We start from the raw sequence: 23,301 nt of genomic DNA on the forward strand, positions 1-23,301 counted from the left end.
GGTGTAAATTATGTTTATATTAACTGTCCAAAAGTTGATTCTGTTCATCGGGATGTAGCATTTTCAGTGGGAGAAACGTTTCGTCACTCATCCAAGTGAGAGGTCACTTGGATGAGTCCAAAACCAACAGAGAAAAGAGACTAGAAAATACTAATACTGTATATTGATCACTACCCCAATCCTTAAAAATTGTTATATTTTATATTAGGGCTGTTCGATATAATGAGATATATAGTTAGCACACACACACACACACACACACACACACACACACACACACACACACACACACACACACACACACACTTTCATCGTTTTGATGGTCACTGTAGTGGCTATATTAATTTCTTAAAGTTCTCTCTTTCTCAAATATTTAATATAACCACACTACGGACAGACAAGAGCCTGTTTTTTATACGTTGTCGTTAGCAACAACGACGGTAAAACCATCGCGTGTCCGCTTGTTTAATTTCTACATAAACCTTTCAGAATAAAGCTCAAGATCCTGTTGAGACCTTTCAAAATAAACTGAATCACGTGAAAGAGTATGCAGAGTGTTTACGGATGAGAAGCAAAAAAAGAGCCTATCCTTCTTTTTTTTCAGCTGTAGAACAAACCATAGAAGGCAACCCTGTATGTCCTGATTATTTCAGGGTGGATCGTCTTGTAATGTTTTGTTTTTTGTTTCCCATTTGCGGAAAGAAAATCAGTGGGTCCCATAATGACTTCGTTGCTATCTTTGATGTTTCCCGCAAGCATTATGTTTTCCTGATAGAAACACCCTGTCACATACGCATAAACCATAGATCCTCTCTAGGTCTATAAATGTCTCACGTCCTGGGGGAAAACACTTAACAGAAAGTGGGAGAACCATGTATAGATATATAAGGAAATTGGAATCGTGAAGGGCTGCTACACAATATACCAGAAAAGTCAATTTTACCACATAAACAGAAACAATACAAAGGCATAACTCAGTACAGGACAACCCAAAGCATGTTTCTACATGAATGTAAACACAAACAAGTGGTGACATTCACAACCAAATGATAAAGAACATTTTGAAGAGGAGAATTTGAGAGAAACAAAAGTAGAAAATAAAGTGTCCTCAAAAGGGAGCGCTCACTACCATCTGGGAATTCAGCTTGTATTGGCACTACTACAAGTTCTGAAGAGATCAGTATTCACTACATTAAACACTGTAATTGCACTGGCATGGGCAAACACTCCACTTAATTAGCGAGATATTCAATGTATATCTACTTATTAATCCAAGGCTTTAGCATCCCTTTGTGGTCTAGTGCCCCAAGGAAAGTACTTGCTTGCACTGTTAACAAAACAGGCATGACCACAGGCGTAGCCAAGTACCCAACAGGATTACATTAGCTATGCCCAGCTAGTTAGCTGGCTTGATTATCAGAAACTACTGCCTCTGCAAATTGCAGGCTTTTATAAGGACAACAATTCAGAATGCTAAAAGGCCTAAGGAGGGTAGTGACATTTGGAGGGAGCTGCCTGCTGATGTGCGCTGCCAGATGGCATATATGGATCTATAGGAGACTGTTTGCAAGACAAACTCCTACGAAATACATTAAAAAGTGGAAAAGGACACATGAAAGGCAGGAGAATAAGAGAGGGAAGGCAGAGGGAGAGCAGGAGATAAGAAGGGAGAGCCCAGGAGAGCACAAGTAAAATAATGCGATAGGAGAAAAATGAAGAGCTGAAAGGACATGGCGACGAGAACGAGGAGGCAGTGGAAGATAACGTGATAAAGAGGGAGGCAGGTACAGTCTCATAGTAACACTTCTAAGTCATAACTGAGCTCCTTTTACATATGCTCCGGTAATGTCAGCTTAGAAGTGGAAAAACAAACATATACTGTGGGACTCAGTCATATTAAAATTGCACTTTATAAAACGGTTGAATTCATTTATAAATGATTCTGCTGCCTGTGCATTAGTAGGGAGATCTTTTTCCTCCCAACAGCCCCATCAATCTTTGGCCTAAGGTATTCTGGTATCAGCTGTACATACGAACTAACTTTTGCTTCAACTGTGTTCACAATGAACTGGAAGTGTGCAGAATTCTAATGTCACGCAAAAATAACAACACCATGAATCAACAGCCATACTAGCATTGTCTGTATGTAAATCTGAAGGTGATGAGTACGACACTGGTTTTGCTGCCAGACTATTCCTTTGGCAAATGCCTAAAGCTGTGCTGGTATGGGCATTTCTACTGTTGCGAAAAATACAAATGTGAAATATGAAATAAGAGACTCGGGTTTAAAGCTATGCCCCAAACCTGCATGAATATTTATATTCCCTTTAAGTGTCCCCTGGCATATACGTAAAATGTCTTCAAAATATATAAAAAAAATCAAGCATAGAATTAGTTCAGGCAAGATGAGCCAACTATGGCAGTCAGCCAATATCCTTCCACATGTACTATGGACAGAGCTCACCTGGAATATGTGCTATTTCAGGTCCCCCAGGCACACAGCCCTAGCACCAGTCAGCACATATCCGCCACTGGTCGCTAAGGGAATATATATATTTCCTAACTGGTCGGCAAGTGGTTTCTGGAGGTTGAAGAGGGCGCTGCACCAAAAACCCTCTTGAGACCGCTTTGGTTGCTTAGCATATTGTCATGGTTTCTTGTTGTTTGCATGGAAGATGCCAACTTCTCTGGAAATGGCTGCTAAGGCTTAATGTGAAAGCAAATTTTCTATTGAATTTATTTATTTATTTAAAAGGGACAGTGCAGTTTAACATAGTTCAAGTGCAAGACATGAAACTGATGTACCGCACACAGGTTTATAGCTACTGCTAATTTTCGACAATTTTCTGGTTTGTTTGCACATTTCAGCTTTACTATTAATAAAAAAACAAAAACAAAAACAGGCGGCAAGGGTTTGCAGACAAGTCAATTTGCATCTTCCATGCAAACTACGGTCAACTAATTCTTTTTGCAAAAATAATCACAAAGGGGATTTTTGTGCAGCACCCCTTACTGACTATCAGCCATCTGCACCCACTTGCCAGTCAGCTGGATAATACAGTTTTTTCCATAGCAACTTGTGGTTATGGGTGAGTCATTGACTGATTAACTTCCAGCAACCACCTGCAAGCCAAACAAGGAATACACATTTTTCTTGTGTGACCGGAGGTCGCCAGTTTCTAGGTTGATGTATCTGGAAGATGCTTTGCAATTGACCTCTACCCTTGTTCCTCCATTTCACGCTGTTTCTAACTTAATCATTAATCACGTCATTGTCTTTCCATGTTTGTGCACTGAAGGGCAGGGTGTACCAGAACAGAGCAATGGTGCTAAATGTAAAGTACCGCAGATGGAATAACAATCCTACTTTGATGAAAAATGGTCCATGGACTGTTTATAAATGAAAGAGATCCTGTTTATTTTCACTAACATACGTGTAAAAAAGCATTTTTACATTCAGCTGAAAATTAACTTGGTGTCAAAATAGATTTTTGACAGGAAAATGATGCAATAGTGAAGCTGTATGGGAATATAAGACCCTTCAGTCAGTCTCTGCCACAGCCTGGGGCTACAACAGAAAAATGACAACAGTCAACCTAGGATTCCATAAATTAGCTCTAATTGATGCAGTTTATTTATGCTCGGTCTGTGATGAAACCTACAGGATGTGCAGGAAATTGTGAATCAGAATTTTCCCTTCAATATCAGCCTCTAGGCTCTATCAGAGACTTTTGCACATATAAAATTACTGTAGGTCAGAGGAGTAAGGTGCATACAGAAAATGATTTTTTTCCTTTTTGGCTATAAAATCTATGAACATTAACGTGCTGCTACACCGGCTGCCAAAACGTTTTAACAAGAATTGCATAGTAATGCTTAGCCAGGCAATTCACACTTTGCTTTCGCTGTAACAGCATGAAAGAAAAGGTCTGGCAAAGCCTGTTTTAGGTGGGATCGTCCAGAAATCAGCGCGTAACTAGTCACAACTGGCATCTCTGAGGCTTTCACTGTCTGTAATTCATTGTTGTGCTGTTTTTGTGTGTACTCACCTGACCAGTGTCCAGTGGTGGCCCCAGAGCGGTCAGTGCAGGTGTTACTGACGGGCAGAAAGACTGTTTCCCAGCCGCCGGGAGCATAGCGCCAGTTGTGAGACTCCAGAATGAGCGTGCGCTGGGTGCCATAAGCGATCATGAAGCAGTAGACGACATGGTGGAGCTGGCAGCCGTAACCACAGCCCTTATTGATGTTACACACCAGCTTTCTCGCCTTACTGCAGTCTGGGGGGTTCTGGGAGAAGGAAAGAGTGGTTCAACATTTTTTATTGCTTGACCTCCACCTTGTATCTCTCAAAGACCTACTCTGTGACTTTTAATATCAAATAGCTGATATTGTTTTGTGTCCTTTTCTTATCTAATACACCACTCTAATTTCACGATGCCTGCTTACTCCCAGGTTGCCTTTCCTGCTGTACATGCTATTTTTCTCTACTCTTTAAATTAATTTTGCCTTCTCCCCCTCTCCTTTTTAGTCTCATACCTTCTATTGTTAAAGGATATACATTCTATACTTCTACAGTGTTACAGTGCTTAAGAATTATAGTGATTTTTCAAATTTAAATTCAAATTCAAATTTTGTTTGTCACATACACAGTACGACATGCAGTGAAATGCTTAGACAACTGTTTGTGTTCGTCTTGTAATCAGAAGGTTGCCGGTTCGGACAGCCTCGGTCGTTGTGTCCTTGGGCAAGACACTTCACCTACCGCCTACTGGTGATGGCCAGAGGGGCCGATGGCGCGATATGGCAGCCTCGCCTCTGTCAGTCTGCCCCAGGGCAGCTGTGGCTAACTGTAGCTTGCCTTCACCAGTGTATGAATGTGAGAGTGAATGAATAATGGAATTGTAAAGCGCTTTGAGGGTCCCGAAAAGTGCTATATAAATGCAATCCATTATTATTATTATTAAATTAATAGGATTATTTCCCGAAGAACAGTTGCTTTACTACTGTATCTGTCAGACATGAGGGAGGCAGTGTTATGGAATAGGCATGTGTGGTTGGCAGTGGATCTGGGTCACTGCTGTTTTATTTATGATATGAATGCTGGTAGAAACACTGGGATGAATTGTGAAATGTACAGATCTATACTCTCTGCTCAGTTTTAACTAAAATTTAAATATTCTTTAATGGCCAAGTCTCATGCATGATCTCAACCCAGCATAGCATCCTTTCAGTCATTAGTTACAAAAACGAATGTAGAGAGGCCTACAGAAATAGCAACTAAAGGTGGCTTTGATAAAGGCCCGGAAGAGCATTTCAAGGGAGAAAAAAAGAGCATTTGAAGAGGTCTATGAATTCTAGACTACAAGCAGCCACTGATGGGAAAGACTTTCATCTTAGTAATTAAAAACAATCCTTATATTTTAGATGATAATAGTCTGTTCAACTAATTTTGAGCATCTGACAATAGAGGACTGTGCACAAAAATGGCTGTAATTCCCCCCAAAGTGCATCCAAATCCTTTTCGTTAAATCTCTTTAAGTATATCTACTTCAATCACATATTGATTACTACCAAAACCTTAATCCAACAAATTATGGCCCTAAAAATGTGTGAAACTGTTGTCTTCATTATTGTAAAAATAGAGACTGTAGAACATTTTCAGTTTCATACATATTTACTAGTGCATATCAACATTAAGCAAAGTATAGCTCCCAGTATTATATACCATGTATAACACTTGATGACAATTAAACTGCAGTTTACCACCTGTTTCAAGAAATTATTGAGCCTATAAAGATGACAATCTGTCAGATGAGCTCTTTTCCTGTGATTTGTTGACAGTAAGTAAAAATGTAGACTGTTGAAAGCCTCATCATTTACTTTCGCTCATGCCTTCACGGTTCACAGCCCCTTTCTTTTGCTGCATTCTCAATGTTTCACCTTTACAATCACTCCTTTTACCACTCTATAGCGCTTTATTTCTTGCAACTTCCCTCCTGCTTGTTCCCCTTTCCACTCCCTCTAATCCCCCATCTTCCCCACTACTTCAGTCTCATTCCTCTTCTTGAACATTAGCTTCAATATCATACAAAGTCTGAGGGGGAGAATACCAAATGAGAGGCGCTGGGGAAAGAAACAAGGATTTCTCTCTTTTTTTTAACATTAAAAAAAATAAATAAAAAAATTGGAAACCAGAAGAGAGTGACACATGCTGTGCTGTCGATGAGTTGCCGGGCGGGTAGCGATTCGCTCAGCAGCCGGTCTGAGCGACTCCACAACGCTCATGCCAACCAGCTTCCTAAACAGCAATTACCGGCTGATGGGAGTGTTTTCCTCATTAGGCTGCTGCAGCTGTGGATGGTTCACAGTAATCAGGCCGCCCGGCACCCACCGGCTAACGCTGCCTATCATACACTAGCAGGAGAGGAAAAGGAAGAGAGGGTGGAGGAGGAGGGAAGGAGAGGGAAGCGGCGAGGAAAAGGGATGAAAGCATTAAAAAAAAATGTGGTGATGAATGTAAAAAGAGGACAAGAGGCAATAAAAAAAGGAAAAGGAAAAAAAGGAAAGAAGAGAGGATCCTTTATGTGAAGAAAACTGATTACCACCGCTGCTGCTCAATAACATGAACAGGCTACAGCAGCCATAGAGGTGACAGAACAAGCCACACAGGTATTTCCCTTCGAGTTACAGGCTGCCGCTACTACCCCCATAGGTGTAGGCTAACTTACTGAACTAATAATCTACAGTGGCATCCTGAGCTTGTTTTCAGTGTCAAACCTGGCCCCCGAGTCACAGTACGTGCATGAGATCATTCTGTAGAATGAATCTCGCGGCGTGGAGGCCACCGTTGGATGCCAGGGCGGTAATGGTGTAGCAGGAATGACTGCAGCGCTTAAGAGACGTGGTTCAAGGATAATGACGGCCGATGCATGCACAAAGGCAGCCTTCGAGTAGCGCTTTGTACTGTAGGTTAAGTGGCTGTTTAAATTGTTCTTTTTTTGAGTGTGAAACACAGCATCAGCTGCAGAGCGATTTGCACTAGAGAGACCACGGAGATATTGTTTATTTAGGGACTATGGCTGAGGACCACTGAATTTGAGACAGAAGTATGCCGAGCTTAGGTAATTATCCACTGTGATGCTGAAATCGTGACAAGTTGTTCAAAGGGCTCCTTTTGTGTTTTCCTATTTTTGTCATACGCATTTATCTTACCACACTGGATGATTATATTAGATGTAAAAAAAAAAAAAACATGAGATCAGTGCACGTATGAATAAAAACCAAGACTTAAGACTGTTCTAAATGTTTGATTTCAAGCAATTTTTCTCCTCTTGGATCTGAGTGATGTCATAGAGAGGGGGCATGCTTAATACTGTCATCTCAGGCTCTGGCTGTGAATGTTCTGTTTACAACAGGCAACCAATGAGAGGCCTACACTACAAAGCAGGATTTTGGCTTATCCAGGCAAGATCTCTAAATCACCATGGTAACTTATGCTGTGAACCTAACCTGTGCTGGAGCAGGTTAAGATCCAGTTTAGAGATCAACAGGTATAAAATCACTACCTACTGATAAATCAGTTCTCCAGAAAATAGCGTCACAACTCCTGGAAGATCCCTCAGACGTCTGTGCCTGAACAGTAGGAGCAGGTTATGTTCTGAGATTCAGTTTCACACCAGCTGGGACAAAATTAATTTCTCTTGGATCCGAATCAAATTGAAGCGATTTCAACTTCTTGTTTATTAGTTAGTAAACTTTAATGTTTAAATGGATCCTGTTTAAAGTTTCAGAGTTTTAAGGTGCAGCTGTCACCTTAGAAAATAAATAGCAGCACTTAGAACACAATCTGTGATAAAACAATCAACTGGAATTAAAATGTTTATTTTACCTGTTTAATGCGCTAAAATTAATCATTAACGATCAATATGTGTCCTTTTTTCAACAGTGTTTCATTTTAAAGTTGCATTTTCTAAGTTCTCTATACATTTGATAATGTTTCTGTTGTAGGGGCTCATAGTGATCATTTTCGTGGAAGAAGAGTCATGTGATCTGTGAAACGCCACTTTAGGATTCGTCAGATGCTGCCAACACCAGCCCTTTTGTGTGAATGCAGGTTAACTTAGTAGATAACAACCTTTGTGTGATCATTTAAACAGATCGACAATGTTAGAGTAAACGAATGCAGATAATGGAAAGATATCCTTGAACAAGCATCGTAGAGTAAGGCCCAGAACTTAAAGGGAAAGACAAAAGAGTGAAAACAGCTCATTTCAAACAGAGCACTGTAAGATGAGCAGTTATATATCAGTATTAGTTTGAACTGTGAATCGTGTGAAGTTACTGTAGTATAGTCCAAAAGTAGAATATACGACGCTGTAAATGAGCATAATAGACCCCCTCTAAAGTAAGACTCTGGCACGTTTGAAGTAAAATTGGTGTTGCTGCGCTTTGCTGGCAGGAGACTTACAATAATATGTTGATGTTTCAGCAATAAACTGCATAATATATTCAGCTCATTAAAGCTTCTGCATTTTCCTCACGGATGCCTTTTTAGGAAAAACACCTCTTGCTGACAGGCTGTGACATATTTTACACATGAAGGTGCAATCGCGTGTCATTTAGAGGGACTGGTTAATTAGCATGAACATCTACAATGGCTGCACGAGCTTCACCTTCAGAAAAAAACTAAATCTAATATCATTATTAGAAAATCCGATGCAGGAAGAACTTTTTAAAAGGTTTTAGCATGTGTCGTTTCCTTTATTCATTCATGGATCATTTTATGAAATTATTTCACATTTTGTTTTTCCTGATAAGAGTTTCTTTGTTGGAAGCAACGGCAAAACGTTTTGCATTCTGCAATTGGTTTTCTATTGAATTGTTTTTCCAGTTACACGAGAAGTCTCCTTTTTGTTAATGGGATTTAAACTCTATACCTACGCACAAGGGTACATGTAAGCACAACAGACAAAAGCTAACACCATAGAAAACACCATTCAATCATAGATCAAGACTGTCTTTTGATTCTTCAGCGTTAACAGTGTGATGGGATGAATGCTCGCACTCTTCATGTCTCTAGATGTGTTACTAACAGGTACACGATCTGCTTTCCTTCTTTGGCATTGACATGAGCACTTGATTTATGCCTTACTCCAAGTGATTAGTAAACATTACTCTGATTGGATCTCTGGCACTGAGGGGCATAGGTGATCAAATCTATCTGGACAACTATCTTAAAGCTGTAACAGGTGAACACAACCACAGAGCTGCCAAAGCTCCAGTTTTTACTCAGCTTGTACAGTAGCTCTTTGAATCAAAACAGCTGCCTGCTGGGGCCAAAATTGCACAAATAAAAGCAAAACAAATCAGCTGAAAGATGCAATAAAGCTTTGTAGAGCTGGCTAGGGTGATTGTGATTATAAGCACACAAGCACGCCATGCCAAGCACTGGACAGATTTATAGTGATAAGTGGTCTCTGGGAAATGGTGTGCAAAAGCACCAAAGATCAAAAACATGATTTTGTTCATTAGCTTTTAACACCACTACGCAAAGGCTCATAGTGCAAAAATAGATGAAAGGCTTGTCCAACAGAGCGCCATCTGAAGAAGTGAGCCTCGATGTTGCGAGTGGACAGATGGAGCAGACGGAGAAATGGAGTTAGTTAAACCGGGAATGAAAGGAGAGGCTGGTGCGAGTGGCAGAGACAGGAGGACAGGAGGGAGGAGTCCGTCTGTGTGAGTATGTATATATGTGTGAGTATGCATAAGGGATGTTGAAAGAGACACACGCACAAACTCGCGTGCACACACTCTTCGGGTATGAGCGTGTGCATATGTAAAGCTGAGGTTGTGTGAATGTGCGCCAGTTGCCCGCATAGGTGCGGATGAATCCATCTGTACACGAATGTGTGTATGCGTGTGTGATGAATTAGTGATGGCAGCTGGTAGAGCGGTGTGATCCCTCAGCGGTGGTGACAGCAGCTGTTAGTGGTGCTGTCTCCACCCAGCCAGACTGACTGGGTCCTCTTCGTCAAACACACCGGCTCATTAATGCTGCAGGGCATGGTGCCGCACCACAACGCCCCGCCCGGGAACCCTGCAGCACCAGAGCTGGAGAAGGGGAGCAGGGCAGCTGAAGCGAGTGAATGCATCCCGGGTCTTGAGTTGTGCATGCACTGGCCTGTAAGTGTATGTGCATCTCTGTGACTCTTGGTGAGTGTGTGCATTTGTGTCTGTTACTGTAGTGCATTGAGATTTCTTTACATTTTCGCATATCCACATGTGCTGATCTGTCACTTTGCGTTTCTGTGCTTTGCCGCATGTGCGTAGGTGACACTAAACTGCTGACAAACAACAAGCTTGTCAAATGTAACTGCTGAAACCGTCTGCTATGGTACCACTCACCTTCTAGTTGTGCAAACTGATGTTGACAGATATGGACGGTGCAAATCAGACGAGCAAGTGTGAAAGATATTTCTGGTTTATGCATATGTGCATTTATTTGTGTGAAGAAAATATTTGCATCGATGCTCACAGCATAGTTATGTCTCCGACACCTTTGTGTATGTTTGTGTGTGAAATGGTACAGTCCAGTTGGCTCAGCAGCTGCTGTGTCTGTGGATACCTGTAGATAGGTGATTCTGTTTTGGACCAGATCCGACAGGTCTTTAGCCTCCTTCATTCTCCATTCACCAATTCCATCTGCCTGGCTGAGGTAGTACAAGTCTGTCATGATGGACCTGCAGACACACAAATTTCAAAAATTTATCGCTCGAGAAGTCTGCCAGGCATGTGTAATTTGTTAGGTCTGTACACACACACCCCCAGAAAAAAAACACCTTTTCTAGATGCGAGCATTGCCAGTAACATCAGATTAAAAGCAGTGCATCTGCAAATCACTGCACTTCACATCTATGAGCATTGCTTTTAGTGCCAAACGCCCACAGTTCCTACCCAAAAAGCAAAAGTACATCTCTGAGAGGCTTGTACTTAATAATCTGACTGCAGTTGAACCCCCCCCCCCCCCGTATTTAGAACAGACACTCTTTTGCTCTCATTAACAGTGTCAACATCTGGCACAGAGCTTTTAAATGCAATTAGCGCACTTATATTAGGTACTCCTTGGTAATATGTGTACATTCTCAAAGATAATAAAACACACAACCTTATGTCCTTAACAGGTCAACAAGTTAATCATCTTTCGCTGTGCAAAGCATGAGCCTTTCAGGGTGTGTGAAACGTATCCAGTCACAGGCTAATATTAATTAAGGACATAAAAAGTCAATTTGTTGGTAATATGAACATTGCTTAATATGAATTGTACTGGAAATAGAGATTACAATGTAAAATAATTAGAACTTTAATGACTAGTGGCTCATCTGGCCCACGATCAATCAGGATTCACAGGTTATAGTTCTGTGTGAAATACAGAAACAAAGCTATAGGCTTTGTTACCGCTGGTTGGCTGTAATTCACAAATTAATAGAATTTATTGCCACTGATATCAAGATATAAAAATATCAAAAAAATTACATATTTAGTCCATAACCATATTGCCCACTTCTATTTTTGATATGTGGGCAGTATTAAATGTGCAACATCCATCTGCACTCATATGGAGAAGGGCTGTGGGGGTAGCAGTGTAAACAGACAAGCTCAGACCTCCCTCACCCCAGCCACCTCCTCCAGCTCATCCAAGGGAACGCCGAGGCCAGCTGAGAGATATAAACTCTCCAGCATGTCCTGGGTCTGCCCCAGGGCCTCCTCTTAGTAGGACATCCCAGCAACACCATGCCCAGGAGGCGCCTAGAAGGTATCCCCATCAGATCCTCGAACCACCTCGGCCGGCTCCTTTTATCTTTCATCTACATGATGAAATGATTCGAAAGGAGTTCTTACATAATATGTAATCAATTTTTATTCTAATCTCTATCTGCACTTTCCTGGACATAAACTGTCCTCAATAAAAGGAAATGTTTCCTCTCCCTGTAGCATAACAGTTTCCCCAATGTTATAATGGTATACACCTTACCTGTGAAACACTTGGATAAGAAAATCAACCAGACAAGAGTATATTGTGCGAGTAAAGCATTACAAAGTCTGAATAGTCTTTTATATTAACAGGAAATAAATTCTAATGCTGACTGACAACAGTGTCTTTCTGGTTGTTTAGCTGCTTTTTGGATTAAGCTGGCCATCTGCATGCTGCTGGCAGCAAATTTGTGTATGTGTCACATGCCGCTTAATATCGTGACCATCCACTTCCAAAGTTACACGAGAACTGAGATATATGCAGCTAAGGGCAAATGCAAAAGCATCTCTCTCACACACACAAACACACAAATGCACACGCGCAGACACACATAATTTATTAGTCATTTGTTTGACCCAAATCAGTCACATCCTGTGTGACTGAGAGTTCTTTAACGTATAATCAGCAGTGCATACAAGGACACGCAGGGAAGATGAAAGTAACGCAGTGTTTCTTCAACATAAACTTCAGTTAGGTGTAGGTAGACCACCCGGGTATTTTAACTCACCATTTTCTTATCTTTTTTTTTTTTCTTTTTTAAACAAAAGCATCTCCATTTACTAGTAAATAATCTGCTCACTCCAGTTTACCCCACCCGTTCCCATCTTGTATTTTTCCTATTGGGTGGCTTCCTGTCCAGGTTGCTATAGAGTTTTTTTTTTTCCAGGAAACTTTTTAAAGTGTTACAGCAGGGGACGTACATGTCAAATTATCAACAGATCAGTTCCGTTAAGAGACCCAAATGAGCTGCAACAGTGAATCAGCATGCAGAATTTCATCCTGCCACTGGGTGTGTGCCACATCCACTGTATAGACATGGGCCTTGCGACAGTAGCACTTCTTCTGTTTTGGGGGTCTGTTGCGAGCAGGAGCGCCTCTTTAAGAATTCTGCTGCAGAAAAGAGGTTCACATGCAGCTAAGGAAGTTGAGTTGGTGTTAAGCCAAAGGACGAGAAACTGACTAGAGAGGCAGCTGAATATGCTGAAAAGTTAATAATACGTCTACTTGACAATCCAAAACCCTGCAGAGGAGAAACCTGAAAAGTATTATTTCATAATTAATCTGAGAAAGCTTACGTGTCTCCTTTCCACAACATACATGTCTGAAAATGCATTCTAAATGTGTGCGACACAAAACCGTACCATGGCCCCTTTTTAACAGTGCGGCACAGCAAATGGCGTCTTACTTGTTAAAGCTAACGAAGACAGCATCATTAGTCACTGTCCCATTTTGAAGCTGGAACCACAGCGTGTAAATGGATGTCTCCTCCTGTAGTGCACAGGGGAGCCATAACCAACCCTCTGTGCAAAGGAAACGCAAACTGGCCCGTTGCAAAAACCTAACAAGAAGGAATCCACAGACAAGCCCTGAGGGATTTGGCAGCAAGGCAGGAGAACACCGCGCTGATATGAAACCTAGCATATGCACTGCATTGTGTGCGGCTAAGCGTGTGGGGTCTTATGGATATCTGAAGCTCGTGAGCTTTGCCACAGCCTTTGATTGGCCGAAAGTGAAGCGCCAAAGGCTGCAGCTGCACAACTTTTCTCAGCACCGACTGCAGAGCAATTACAGGTTTCAGATTAAAGCATAAATATCACCGAGTCAGTTGAGACAGATTATGTGCAAAAGGGAGGAAAGACAAGAGGTTCCCTTTCAGTCGATTCACTCGGTACAACACATAAGTATGGGATATCACGCCCTCGCGTGTCCTGGCTGAAGAAACCTTTATTCACGCCTTTACGGCAGATGACGTGTGATGACACGCGCAAGGCCCCGCCCGCACATATAGCCGCTGCCATCACCGTCATCCCTCAGTTCTTACGCTCTTCACCTCGCTGAGAACACCTCTGCTGAGTTGGGCTAGCTAGCTACTGCTAGTTAGCTCCGTTGTCTGCCAACTTGAACCTAGCTTAACTGCCCCTGTTGGTGTTAGCCTCCACCGCCCAGCTGGTGCGTAGGCTGCCCGCGGAGCGCTATTTTCAAGTTTTTCTTGTGCAGCGTTTCGCTTTGCGTTTTGGGAATGGACTCCAAACCGAAGCGAGCAAAGCAGAAATCTTCTGTTCGCCCCTGTCCTCAGGGATGTGGTTTCTCTTTGCACGACAGCGACCAGCACGATGCCTGCCCTGTCTGCCTGGGGATCGTCCACGCTAGGAGAGCGTTGACGGAGCCCGAAGCTTGTGCGTTTTGTCGCCAGCTCCGACGCTCGACCCTGGAAAGACGGGTGACGTTTGTGGAAAGAGTGCTGGGACGCTCGGCTGTCGCACGGCATGACCCTCCTCTTTCCGAGTCTGGAGCCCCGGCTTCGTCCGAGTCCGAAGACGAAAATTTTCAGGTCGATGTCCCCGCGATTAGCTGGGCTGACCACATGGAATACGTTGACGGGTTAGCCGATGACGGACCGGAACCATGCAGGGGCGCTGACGGGCTTCAGCCTGGGTTGAAGCCCGCCAGCGCTCCCCAGGAAGACGATGACGTGCTGGACATCGGCCTGGACATCCATGGTTTGTCGGAGGATGAGCAGGAGAGCTCATTGTCGACCCAATATGCCGCCGCTGCTGCGCCGGTCGGCCACGATGACACCTCTCTTTTCTCCCTGTTTCGCCGTGCCGCTGAGAAGCTGCAGGTGGACTGGCCCTCTCCTCCACCAGCTCGGAAGCCGTCGCGGTTTGCGGGTTTTTTCCTTCCACCGGAGCCCGCAACGGCCAAAAACTGCCTCCCCATGTTCCCAGACTTTCTCTGCGAGCTAACAGCGTCATGGGACAAACCTCTGTCTACCCGCGTCACTGTGCCCGGCTATGGACAGTACATGGAATTGGACGGCGCCGAGGGAGCTGGTTTAGCTAACCCACCCCCTATGGAGCCGTCTCTGGCTGCTTATCTGGCCCCGTCCCATAACCATGGTGTCGGTGGCCCCGCAACTCTGCCGTCCAAGCACTGCAGATTCTCGGCCTCGCAGCTGGAGAAGATTTATCGGGCTCAGGCCGGCACCGCTCGAGCCATGAGCTCCGTCACCATGCTCCAGACGTACCAAGCAATGTGCCTGGCGGAGCTTGGATCGCTGGTTCCGGAGGACAGCCCGCTGTCACCTCTTCTTAACGAGGTTAGAGTCACCACGGATTACATCCTCCGTGCGTCTCGCTGTGCAGCGCTCTCCCTGGGCAGAGGGATGGCTTCGACAGTGGTGGCGCAGAGGCACCTGTGGCTGACCCTCTCCGACGTCCCTGATAGAGACAGAGCTGTGTATCTGGACGCACCAGTGTCTGCGGCTGGGTTATTCGGACATTCACTTGAAGCCATTCAGGCTAGATTTGATCTGAGGAAGAAGCAGACGGAAGCTCTGCGCGACATCATCCCCAGACGCCAGCCCCAGCCCAAGCCCACTGCTAGCTCTCACAGGCCCGCCGCTCCTCTGACAGCTGGCAAGAGACCGGCGCCCACTGCTGGAGTGGGAGGGCCGCCGGCGAGAGCACGTACTCCGGCCCGAGCTCCACGCCAGTCGGCCTGGGGCAAAGGCCCTCCCCCGGGCCCCCGACGGGACCCGACGCCCAGGAGGAAGAAGCCTCAGCCCTCCTAGCTGTGATTGCGAGTGGGGAAGGGATCCGGCAGCAGGGAGACGCTGCTCTTACCCCTCTGTTGCCGCACAAGAGGTGCCGCTTAAGTTCTGTTCAGGTTGTCAGCCCCAGAAGGCGCTGCACTTCCCTATCGCGGTCTCCCAAGCACATAACCCCTGCACACGGTTCAGATGTGTTGAATGTTCAAGCGACCACATCGAGTGTTCCCGCTGTTTTTCATTGTTATGCCCCGGAAAAGGTGCACCCAACAAAATGTATAAATGTACATGTTCCCATGTTGCAATCAATAAAGAGTGTGGTTTACTCTCAAACAATCTCAAATGCTCAACCTGCAGGCGAAATGAGCCAGGTCAGGCAGGGGATGCAGTCCCCTGCAGACACACTGGGGGGCGACGGCGCCCCGCCGTCAGTGCTGCAGGCCAGCCGGCTGGCTGCTCACTTCCCTCAGTGGCGCGCTTGCGCCCCCTCTCCGTGGGTGCTGCAAACCGTTGCCATGGGTTACCGGTTGCAGTTCCGGGTCAAGCCGCCTCGTTTCCAAAGAGTCGTGAACACGATTGTCAACCCCGAGGCAGCCTTGGTACTCAGAGAGGAAATACAGGCGCTATTACAGAAGAGAGCAATACGGGTGGTCCCCGCTTCGGAGACGGACAAAGGTTGGTACAGCCGTTATTTTGTCATTCCGAAGAAAGGGGGAGGGCTTCGTCCCATCCTCGACCTGCGAGTCTTGAACACGTACCTGCGAACGTACAGGTTCAAGATGCTAACACTCAGACAGCTCCTGAGTGCAGTCGGCCCGGGAGATTGGTTTGCGACAATCGATCTAACAGATGCTTATTTTCATGTAGCTATACACCCGAAACACAGGCAGTTTCTGAGGTTTGCATTCGAGGGCGTAGCCTACGAATACCTAGTGCTGCCGTTCGGGCTGTCGCTCGCTCCCCGCACCTTTACGAAATGTGCCGAGGCAGCGCTAGCGCCCCTCAGGAAGAGGGGCATCCGCATCTTGGCCTACCTGGACGACTGGGCTCTCGTGGCTTGCTCCAGAGAACAGGCGGAGACGCAGCTGTCGCGGGTTCTGTCACACATTCAGACACTGGGGTTCTCTGTGAACTTTCAGAAGAGCTCGCTAATCCCAGGTCAACAGATCGCTTTTCTCGGTCTGGAAATATGCTCTCTTTCCAGCCGCGCACGGTTGTCAGAGCACAGAGTGGCCGCGTTTCATCGCTGCCTCGCTCAATTTCAGCTGGGACGCAGACTGCGTTTCCAGACGATATTGCGCTTGTTGGGCATGATGGCATCTATGATCGCCGTAGTGCCGCTTGGGCTGTTGAAAATGAGAGCGTTTCAACGCTGGACTCTCTCTCACCGTTTGTGTGCTTCGCGTCACCTCCGGAGGAGGCTGCCGGTAACTGCGTCTTGCATGCTAGCTCTCCGTCCTTGGAGGGAGCCCGGGCTACTGCACCAGGGCTCTCGGATTGGGAGGGTGTTGTTTCGCAAGGTGGTGTCCACAGATGCTTCCCTAAGTGGGTGGGGAGCGCTGTGCGAGGGTGCGTCAGTGAGAGGGATCTGGTCCGCGGCTCAGCGCCAGCTGCACATCAACCACTTAGAGCTGTTAGCAGTGTTCTTAGCTCTAAAGCGTTTCCGTCCAGTCCTGCAGGGCCAGCATGTCTTAGTCAGGACGGACAATTCAACAGTGGTGTCTTATATAAACAGGCAGGGAGGAACACGCTCTCTTCCCCTGTTGCAGCTGTCTCGCTCTCTGCTGTTATGGTGCAGTGTTCATTTTCTGACTCTAAGAGCCACCCATGTCCCGGGCCACCTGAACCTGGGGCCGGACCTTCTCTCCAGGGGGGGTCCTCTGGTGAGAGAATGGAGGTTACACCCTTCAATAGTGGCTCAGATTTGGGATCTATTTGGCGAGGCGCAAATAGATCTTTTTGCTTCCAGGGTGAATGCTCACTGCCCCCTGTACTTCTCCATAATCGACCACGATGCACCCTTGGGCTTGGACGCGCTAGCGCACCAATGGCCGGACGTGCTCCTGTATGCATTTCCCCCAGTGGAAATGATATCTCCAATTCTGGAGAGGGTGCGTCGGCATTCCCTCTCTCTGATCCTGGTGGCCCCTTGGTGGCCCGCGAAGTCGTGGTATGCAGAAATAATCAGCCTGCTTGCAGCAAGTCCTTGGCAGCTTCCTCTCCGCAGGGATCTCCTCTCTCAGGCGGGGGGGGAAGTGTTTCATCCGCGCCCGGATCTGTGGCACCTTCATGCTTACCTGCTGAGAGGTTAAACTTGGTTGCTAAGGGTCTGCCACCTAGTGTGGTAGCGACGATTCAGAGCGCCAGGGCCTCGTCTACTAGAGGCTTGTACGCTTACAAATGGCGAGCCTTCGAGCGATGGTGCCAGGGCCGCCACACTCTCCCATTTCAGTGCTCTATTGTGGATGTTTTGACATTCCTGCAGGAGCTGTTGGATAAAGGCCTTTCGTTTTCGACGATCAAGGTTTATTTAGCGGCTATATCTGCTTGTCATATCGGTTTTGACGGGGTGACACCAGGTGCGCATCCCCTCGCCGTGCGTTTTCTGAAAGGGGTTCGCCGGCTGAGGCCCGTGCTTAAGTCCAGTGTCCCTGCTTGGGACTTGTCTTTGGTGCTGGAGGCCCTTTGTGGCCCTCCGTTTGAACCCGTTGAGTCGGTAGATATGAAACTTCTTTCGTATAAGACCGCATTACTTCTCGCTTTGGCCTCGGCGAAGCGAGTGGGGGACCTTCATGCGCTGTCTGTGCATCCTGCCTGCACACAGTTTTCTCCTGATGGCCGCAAGGTCGTATTGCGTCCGAATGCCGCCTATCTTCCCAAGGTCATGCCTGCATCTTATAGTTCGATGGAGTTTGAGTTGCTGAGCTTTTGCTCCCCTCCTTTTGAGTCTGAGGAGCAGAGGAGGGTGCATTCTCTTTGTCCGGTGCGTGCGCTACGCACCTACATTGAGCGCACTCGGGATGTGCGTTTGTGTGACCAGTTGTTTGTCTGCTTCGCTAATCCGAATAGAGGTAGAGCTCTGTCCAGACAGAGGCTGTCCCACTGGATTGTAGAAGCTATCTCGCTGGCATACAGCACCGGAGGTTTTGCGTTGCCCCACGGGGTGGGAGCTCATTCCACCAGGGGGATGGCGACCTCATGGGCTCTTTTTAGAGGGGTGCCTGTGGCTGATATTTGTGCAGCGGCTAATTGGGCGTCGCCGCACACTTTTGTGCGGTTTTATCGGTTGGACGTTACAGCCCCTTCGGTGGCTCATGCTGTCCTTTCTGCTGGGTCTACCACTCACTGAGGATGTGGTGGTCCCGTTCCGGTTCGGTGGCTGCTCTGCGGGGCGTGTATATAGGTCCCATACTTATGTGTTGTACCGAGTGAATCGACTGAAAGGGAACGAATAGTTATGTCTATAACTTCTGTTCCCTGAAGGAGAGGAACGAGGTACAACACAGGGTGGCCCCACTGAGCAGTTGGCTCGGTGAAGAGCGGCTATCGAACTGAGGGATGACGGTGATGGCAGCGGCTATATGTGCGGGCGGGGCCTTGCGCGTGTCATCACACGTCATCTGCCGTAAAGGCGTGAATAAAGGTTTCTTCAGCCAGGACACGCGAGGGCGTGATATCCCATACTTATGTGTTGTACCTCGTTCCTCTCCTTCAGGGAACAGAAGTTATAGACATAACTATTCGTTCTTTTTTATCATCTAAATATTTTTTTAATTGCTGTGCTCTACTCTGTGAATTTATTCTGGTTTCAGTTACAGGCTTTCAGTGAGGCTTTCATTCTCTAGAAGCGCAGTTATATGAGTTTAGGCTACCCAGCGGATATGTTTGTAGCACTGTTGAATATAACTTATCTCAACAGAAGTCATAAAAATTGCCAGATGTTCTGTAGCCCAAATTACACATTTCCTTCTCTGGGTGCTTTCTACAGTATGCAAATCAGTCTGATCAACTAGATTATTGGTGTTAGAAAAATAGAGTCTTTTTTCTGGAGATTTGGTCAATATCACATGATCGCCTTTAACCTCCTAGGACCTACGGTCCACATATGTGGACATCACATTTTGGGTTATTTAGACCAAAATACTCAATTTTGCTCAACAATAGCCTGATATCCACTTACGAGGACATTATACTGCTAAGGTTCTATTGAAATTTTAAATGAATATCCTCATATGTGACTCTCATTTTTCTTAGAAACAAAAATCAGGTAACAAAAAATAAAATAAAATAAAATTTGGTAATTCTTTGTTTTTACATTCATCAGGTCCCAATATGCCCAGATGTCAAAGAGAAATTAAAAATGCATGCCGTGGAAGAGTTTGGGTCTTAGGAGGTTAACATGGCGTGCTTTTTAACTGTGATTTTAAACCGTTATCTCAGCTAGATTATTTTAGGCTTAAGGTTAAGTTTACACTGAGCTTACAGTGCTATTATAGCATATTACCGAGAAACCATAACACACAAAAACACACACACACAGGCACCACTACTGTGACACATTTTTGATTGCTTAATTTCCTGCTGCAGACATTCAAACTTTGACCTGTTGTTTTATGACAGTTCTTTATGAGCTACCTGTAAAACTTAGTCAAATTAAAAGCCCTCTATAATGCAGTGATCATTTTCAGCACTTTCAGCGCTTTTTTTTAAGCGTGCTGCATTTTTTGCCTTGGAAATTTTTAAGGCAATGACCTTTCAACCTTGCTGAGCAGAATTTAAACAAGGATTTATTTAAGTCAAACATTTCCCTGCTCTTTCCACCTCTGCTCCATCTTTGCAGCGAGAAGGGGAGGAGGGAGGGACGTTAGATAGAAAGTGAATGCGTGTGAAAGTCTGTGACCGTGTGCTCATGTCTGCCTGTGTATTAGGCGGTGGAATCAGTCTGTGGAAAGCTTCTTAGGCAGCAATGACTAAGACAATGGGTTTTATAAGCCACTTCATTGGGATTACAATGGAGCCACTTGGCAAAGTGACACCCGGCTTTTCTCTGCAAAGCTGCAATCCAAATGACAGAAAGTGTGTCCATGACCTTTGCCCTTTATTACTCAGCAGCTATCGTAGCACTGCTTTCAAGACTATCAGGATTTTATCCCATTTATTACAGATGGCATTAGCACTAGTCACATCTATAATCCAAGTTCCTACAGTGTCTCTTTAAAAACCTGTTTGCCTAAATAACTAACTGGTACCTTAATAATTATTTAGTCCTAAAGGTGACAAAAAAGTTAGAATTGATCAAAAGTAGCCATGACTGACAGTTGTGCAAGCCCTTTTCTTTACACTTGGACACACGTATGATAAGCTGTGCGTGGGTGTTACTTACTGTTACTTTAAAATCCTAACCAAAAGAACGGAGAGGCTCTGAAAAACACCTTACATATTAATAGGGCTCAGAGCCGTTTTTAATTTTTCAATACTGCTTTCGATGCGATACCCTAGTTTTTAAACTTATAAACTACTTTGTGAAATATGAAACACTTCTGATTAATTTAGCAACAAACAGATAAACTTATTTAACCAAGCATTGGATGTCGAGTTGGGATTTTTAACAGCTCCATTCTCTGTGGCATAATGAACTTATAGATTTCATCACTTGTCCTTACTGGCCTGGAGCACTAACCACAGGGACCATGAAACTAATTCCCCCGCAGATTGTCATTAACGTCCCAAACGGCAGCATTATTGACCCTTCTGCTGCAAAAATACATATAATTGTCAGCACATTTATATGCTTTTATCCCGGGGGCGGTGTAAGGGTGGAATTACATGCGCTTTCGCAGGGACTTTTTTTTTTTCGAGTGGGATACTGCGCCAACTCCTGTATGTTAACTGCAAATGTTGAACATTTACAGGTGGTTTATGTATTTTTGTTTCCTGATTTGAAAGGCGTTTTAAATGGAAAATTACCAGGCTTGTGCTGTAGTTCTGTGGACTGTCCAGTGTTGGGGCCTCTTACATGACTAAAAAGTCTGAGTAGTTAATAGTTTGATAGGTGAGGGATTTTTAAATGCTTTTAGACCCTACAAAACAAAGTATATTATTTTCAGGATGTAGAATGCTTTTCCTCGACCGAACCTGCTGCAATTTTGCTCCGAAAAACAGAGAAAGCAAACCAACAGATAGCATTTATGTGCATATATTAATATTTCCAAACCACATAAGCAACCACAATCACCCAGATTTTAACACAAGATGAAATCTTTGCAGACTTCATAAAGCCTTCCACACAGAAAGGAGCCATTAGCCAGGCCTGCACCTTATTAAGATGGCGACACTAAATCAAAGACATAAAAACAAAACATGATTTTTTTTTTTTTTATTTATCACTGGTTTCACTGCGAGTGTTTCACATTTTTTCCAAGCAGCCCACCTCTCCTGGTGTCCCAGGTCCTGCAGGAGTGTGTCAGCGTACTTCTGCCTCTCGCTGGGCTCAACATTGGCCAGTTTCTTCACCTCGCTGCGGACAAAGTACCAGAACTCCTTAACCCCATTCTCCACCCTCCGCCGCAGCTCCTCCTGAGTGGGCCCGGGACCTACAAGGACCAACAAAGACACTCAGCTTCTGTGACATTTTAGGCACAGGCGTAGAACTATTGAGTTACTCAGCTAGAAGAAACAAGGTGCCAGGAGGACTTTCAGAATATCTGAGCATTATATTATGAGAGCGTAAATAACCTACAAGCACAAAGCAAGGTCTGGGAACATAACCATTAGAGTCTTCTTCTTTCATACTCTGTCTCTGGGTGTTTTTTTGACCTCATTATTAACAACTTGATCACTTTTTCCCTCCTGCTTGCGATGGCGCTCTTGTGTTTTTCGAACACAGGGAGGATCTCTATACCCCTCCCGAGCCAAACAATGTGGAGTAACCTACATGGATAACACAGCTGCCTGCTCTCATTTTTGTGGAGAAAAACAGAAGAAAAAAAATCGAGGGAAGGAAAGAACAGCCTCAAGCAGGGGAAGGAGTTGGTGAAGAGGGAAAAGCTCTTATTTTTTTCCCTTGTTTCTCACATATTCTCTTTTCTCTTTAGTGCCTCCCTTGTGGAAAAAAGCTGAAGGGTATTTTTAGCTTTTTCCTCCCCCTGCGGCAAGATGGAGAGACTGACCCTGCTCTGCCCTCCAAGCTCGCATGTCTTTTCTCTTTTTTCCCCTCACCTTTCACTCTTGCCAATGGTACATCCACACTGCTTCCATTTCATTCACACAATTCTTTGCTCACCTGACAGCTTACCTGCCCCTCTGACCATGCTTAGGGTGGCAAATACACACATAGCCCTGTCCATCTCATCATGTGGCTTTGCCATTATTGCTCCAGAGCTAGAGCAGGCTTAACGCCAGACTAGACTCAGATTCTCGCTGCAGGAAAAAGCTCATAGGAGTCATAGACTCAAAGCTCATAGACAGCCCACACCTTGAAAATCAATTTTTTTTTCCTCATATTTGTAAGCTCTGTGCCAAATTCTTCCCTGCAACCTTTTAGGTAACTCTACTCTGCTTACCATCTCCAGTAAGTTTCTGGAAGCTGTGGATCTTCTGTTTGGCTCTGGTTAGTTGGTCCTCCAGGGAGCGCAGCCTTCCTGCTGCCAAGGACCCAGCATCGGCTTGACCCTCTGGTATCCTGACGGACACAATAGGAGATATAACAGATGAATTTGGG

The 23,301-nt window shown here is 45.0% G+C and overlaps 1 protein-coding gene across 1 annotated transcript in view; it reads right to left on the bottom strand.

The window, feature by feature from the left end:
* The window catches only part of fut8b (fucosyltransferase 8b (alpha (1,6) fucosyltransferase)), a 99,211-nt gene that overhangs the window by 17,529 nt on the left and 58,381 nt on the right, over nt 1–23,301 (bottom strand). The window contains exons 3-6 of the mRNA XM_004550460.5: nt 23,144–23,262; nt 22,012–22,174; nt 10,625–10,739; nt 4,050–4,287 (exon numbers count right to left, since the gene is read on the bottom strand). Of these exons, the coding sequence (XP_004550517.1) occupies nt 4,050–4,287; nt 10,625–10,739; nt 22,012–22,174; nt 23,144–23,262 (635 nt within the window). The remainder of the gene's footprint in view (nt 1–4,049; nt 4,288–10,624; nt 10,740–22,011; nt 22,175–23,143; nt 23,263–23,301) is intronic.

The sequence above is a fragment of the Maylandia zebra genome, linkage group LG15 (assembly GCF_041146795.1).
Source record: "Maylandia zebra isolate NMK-2024a linkage group LG15, Mzebra_GT3a, whole genome shotgun sequence".
NCBI lineage: Eukaryota > Metazoa > Chordata > Actinopteri > Cichliformes > Cichlidae > Maylandia > Maylandia zebra.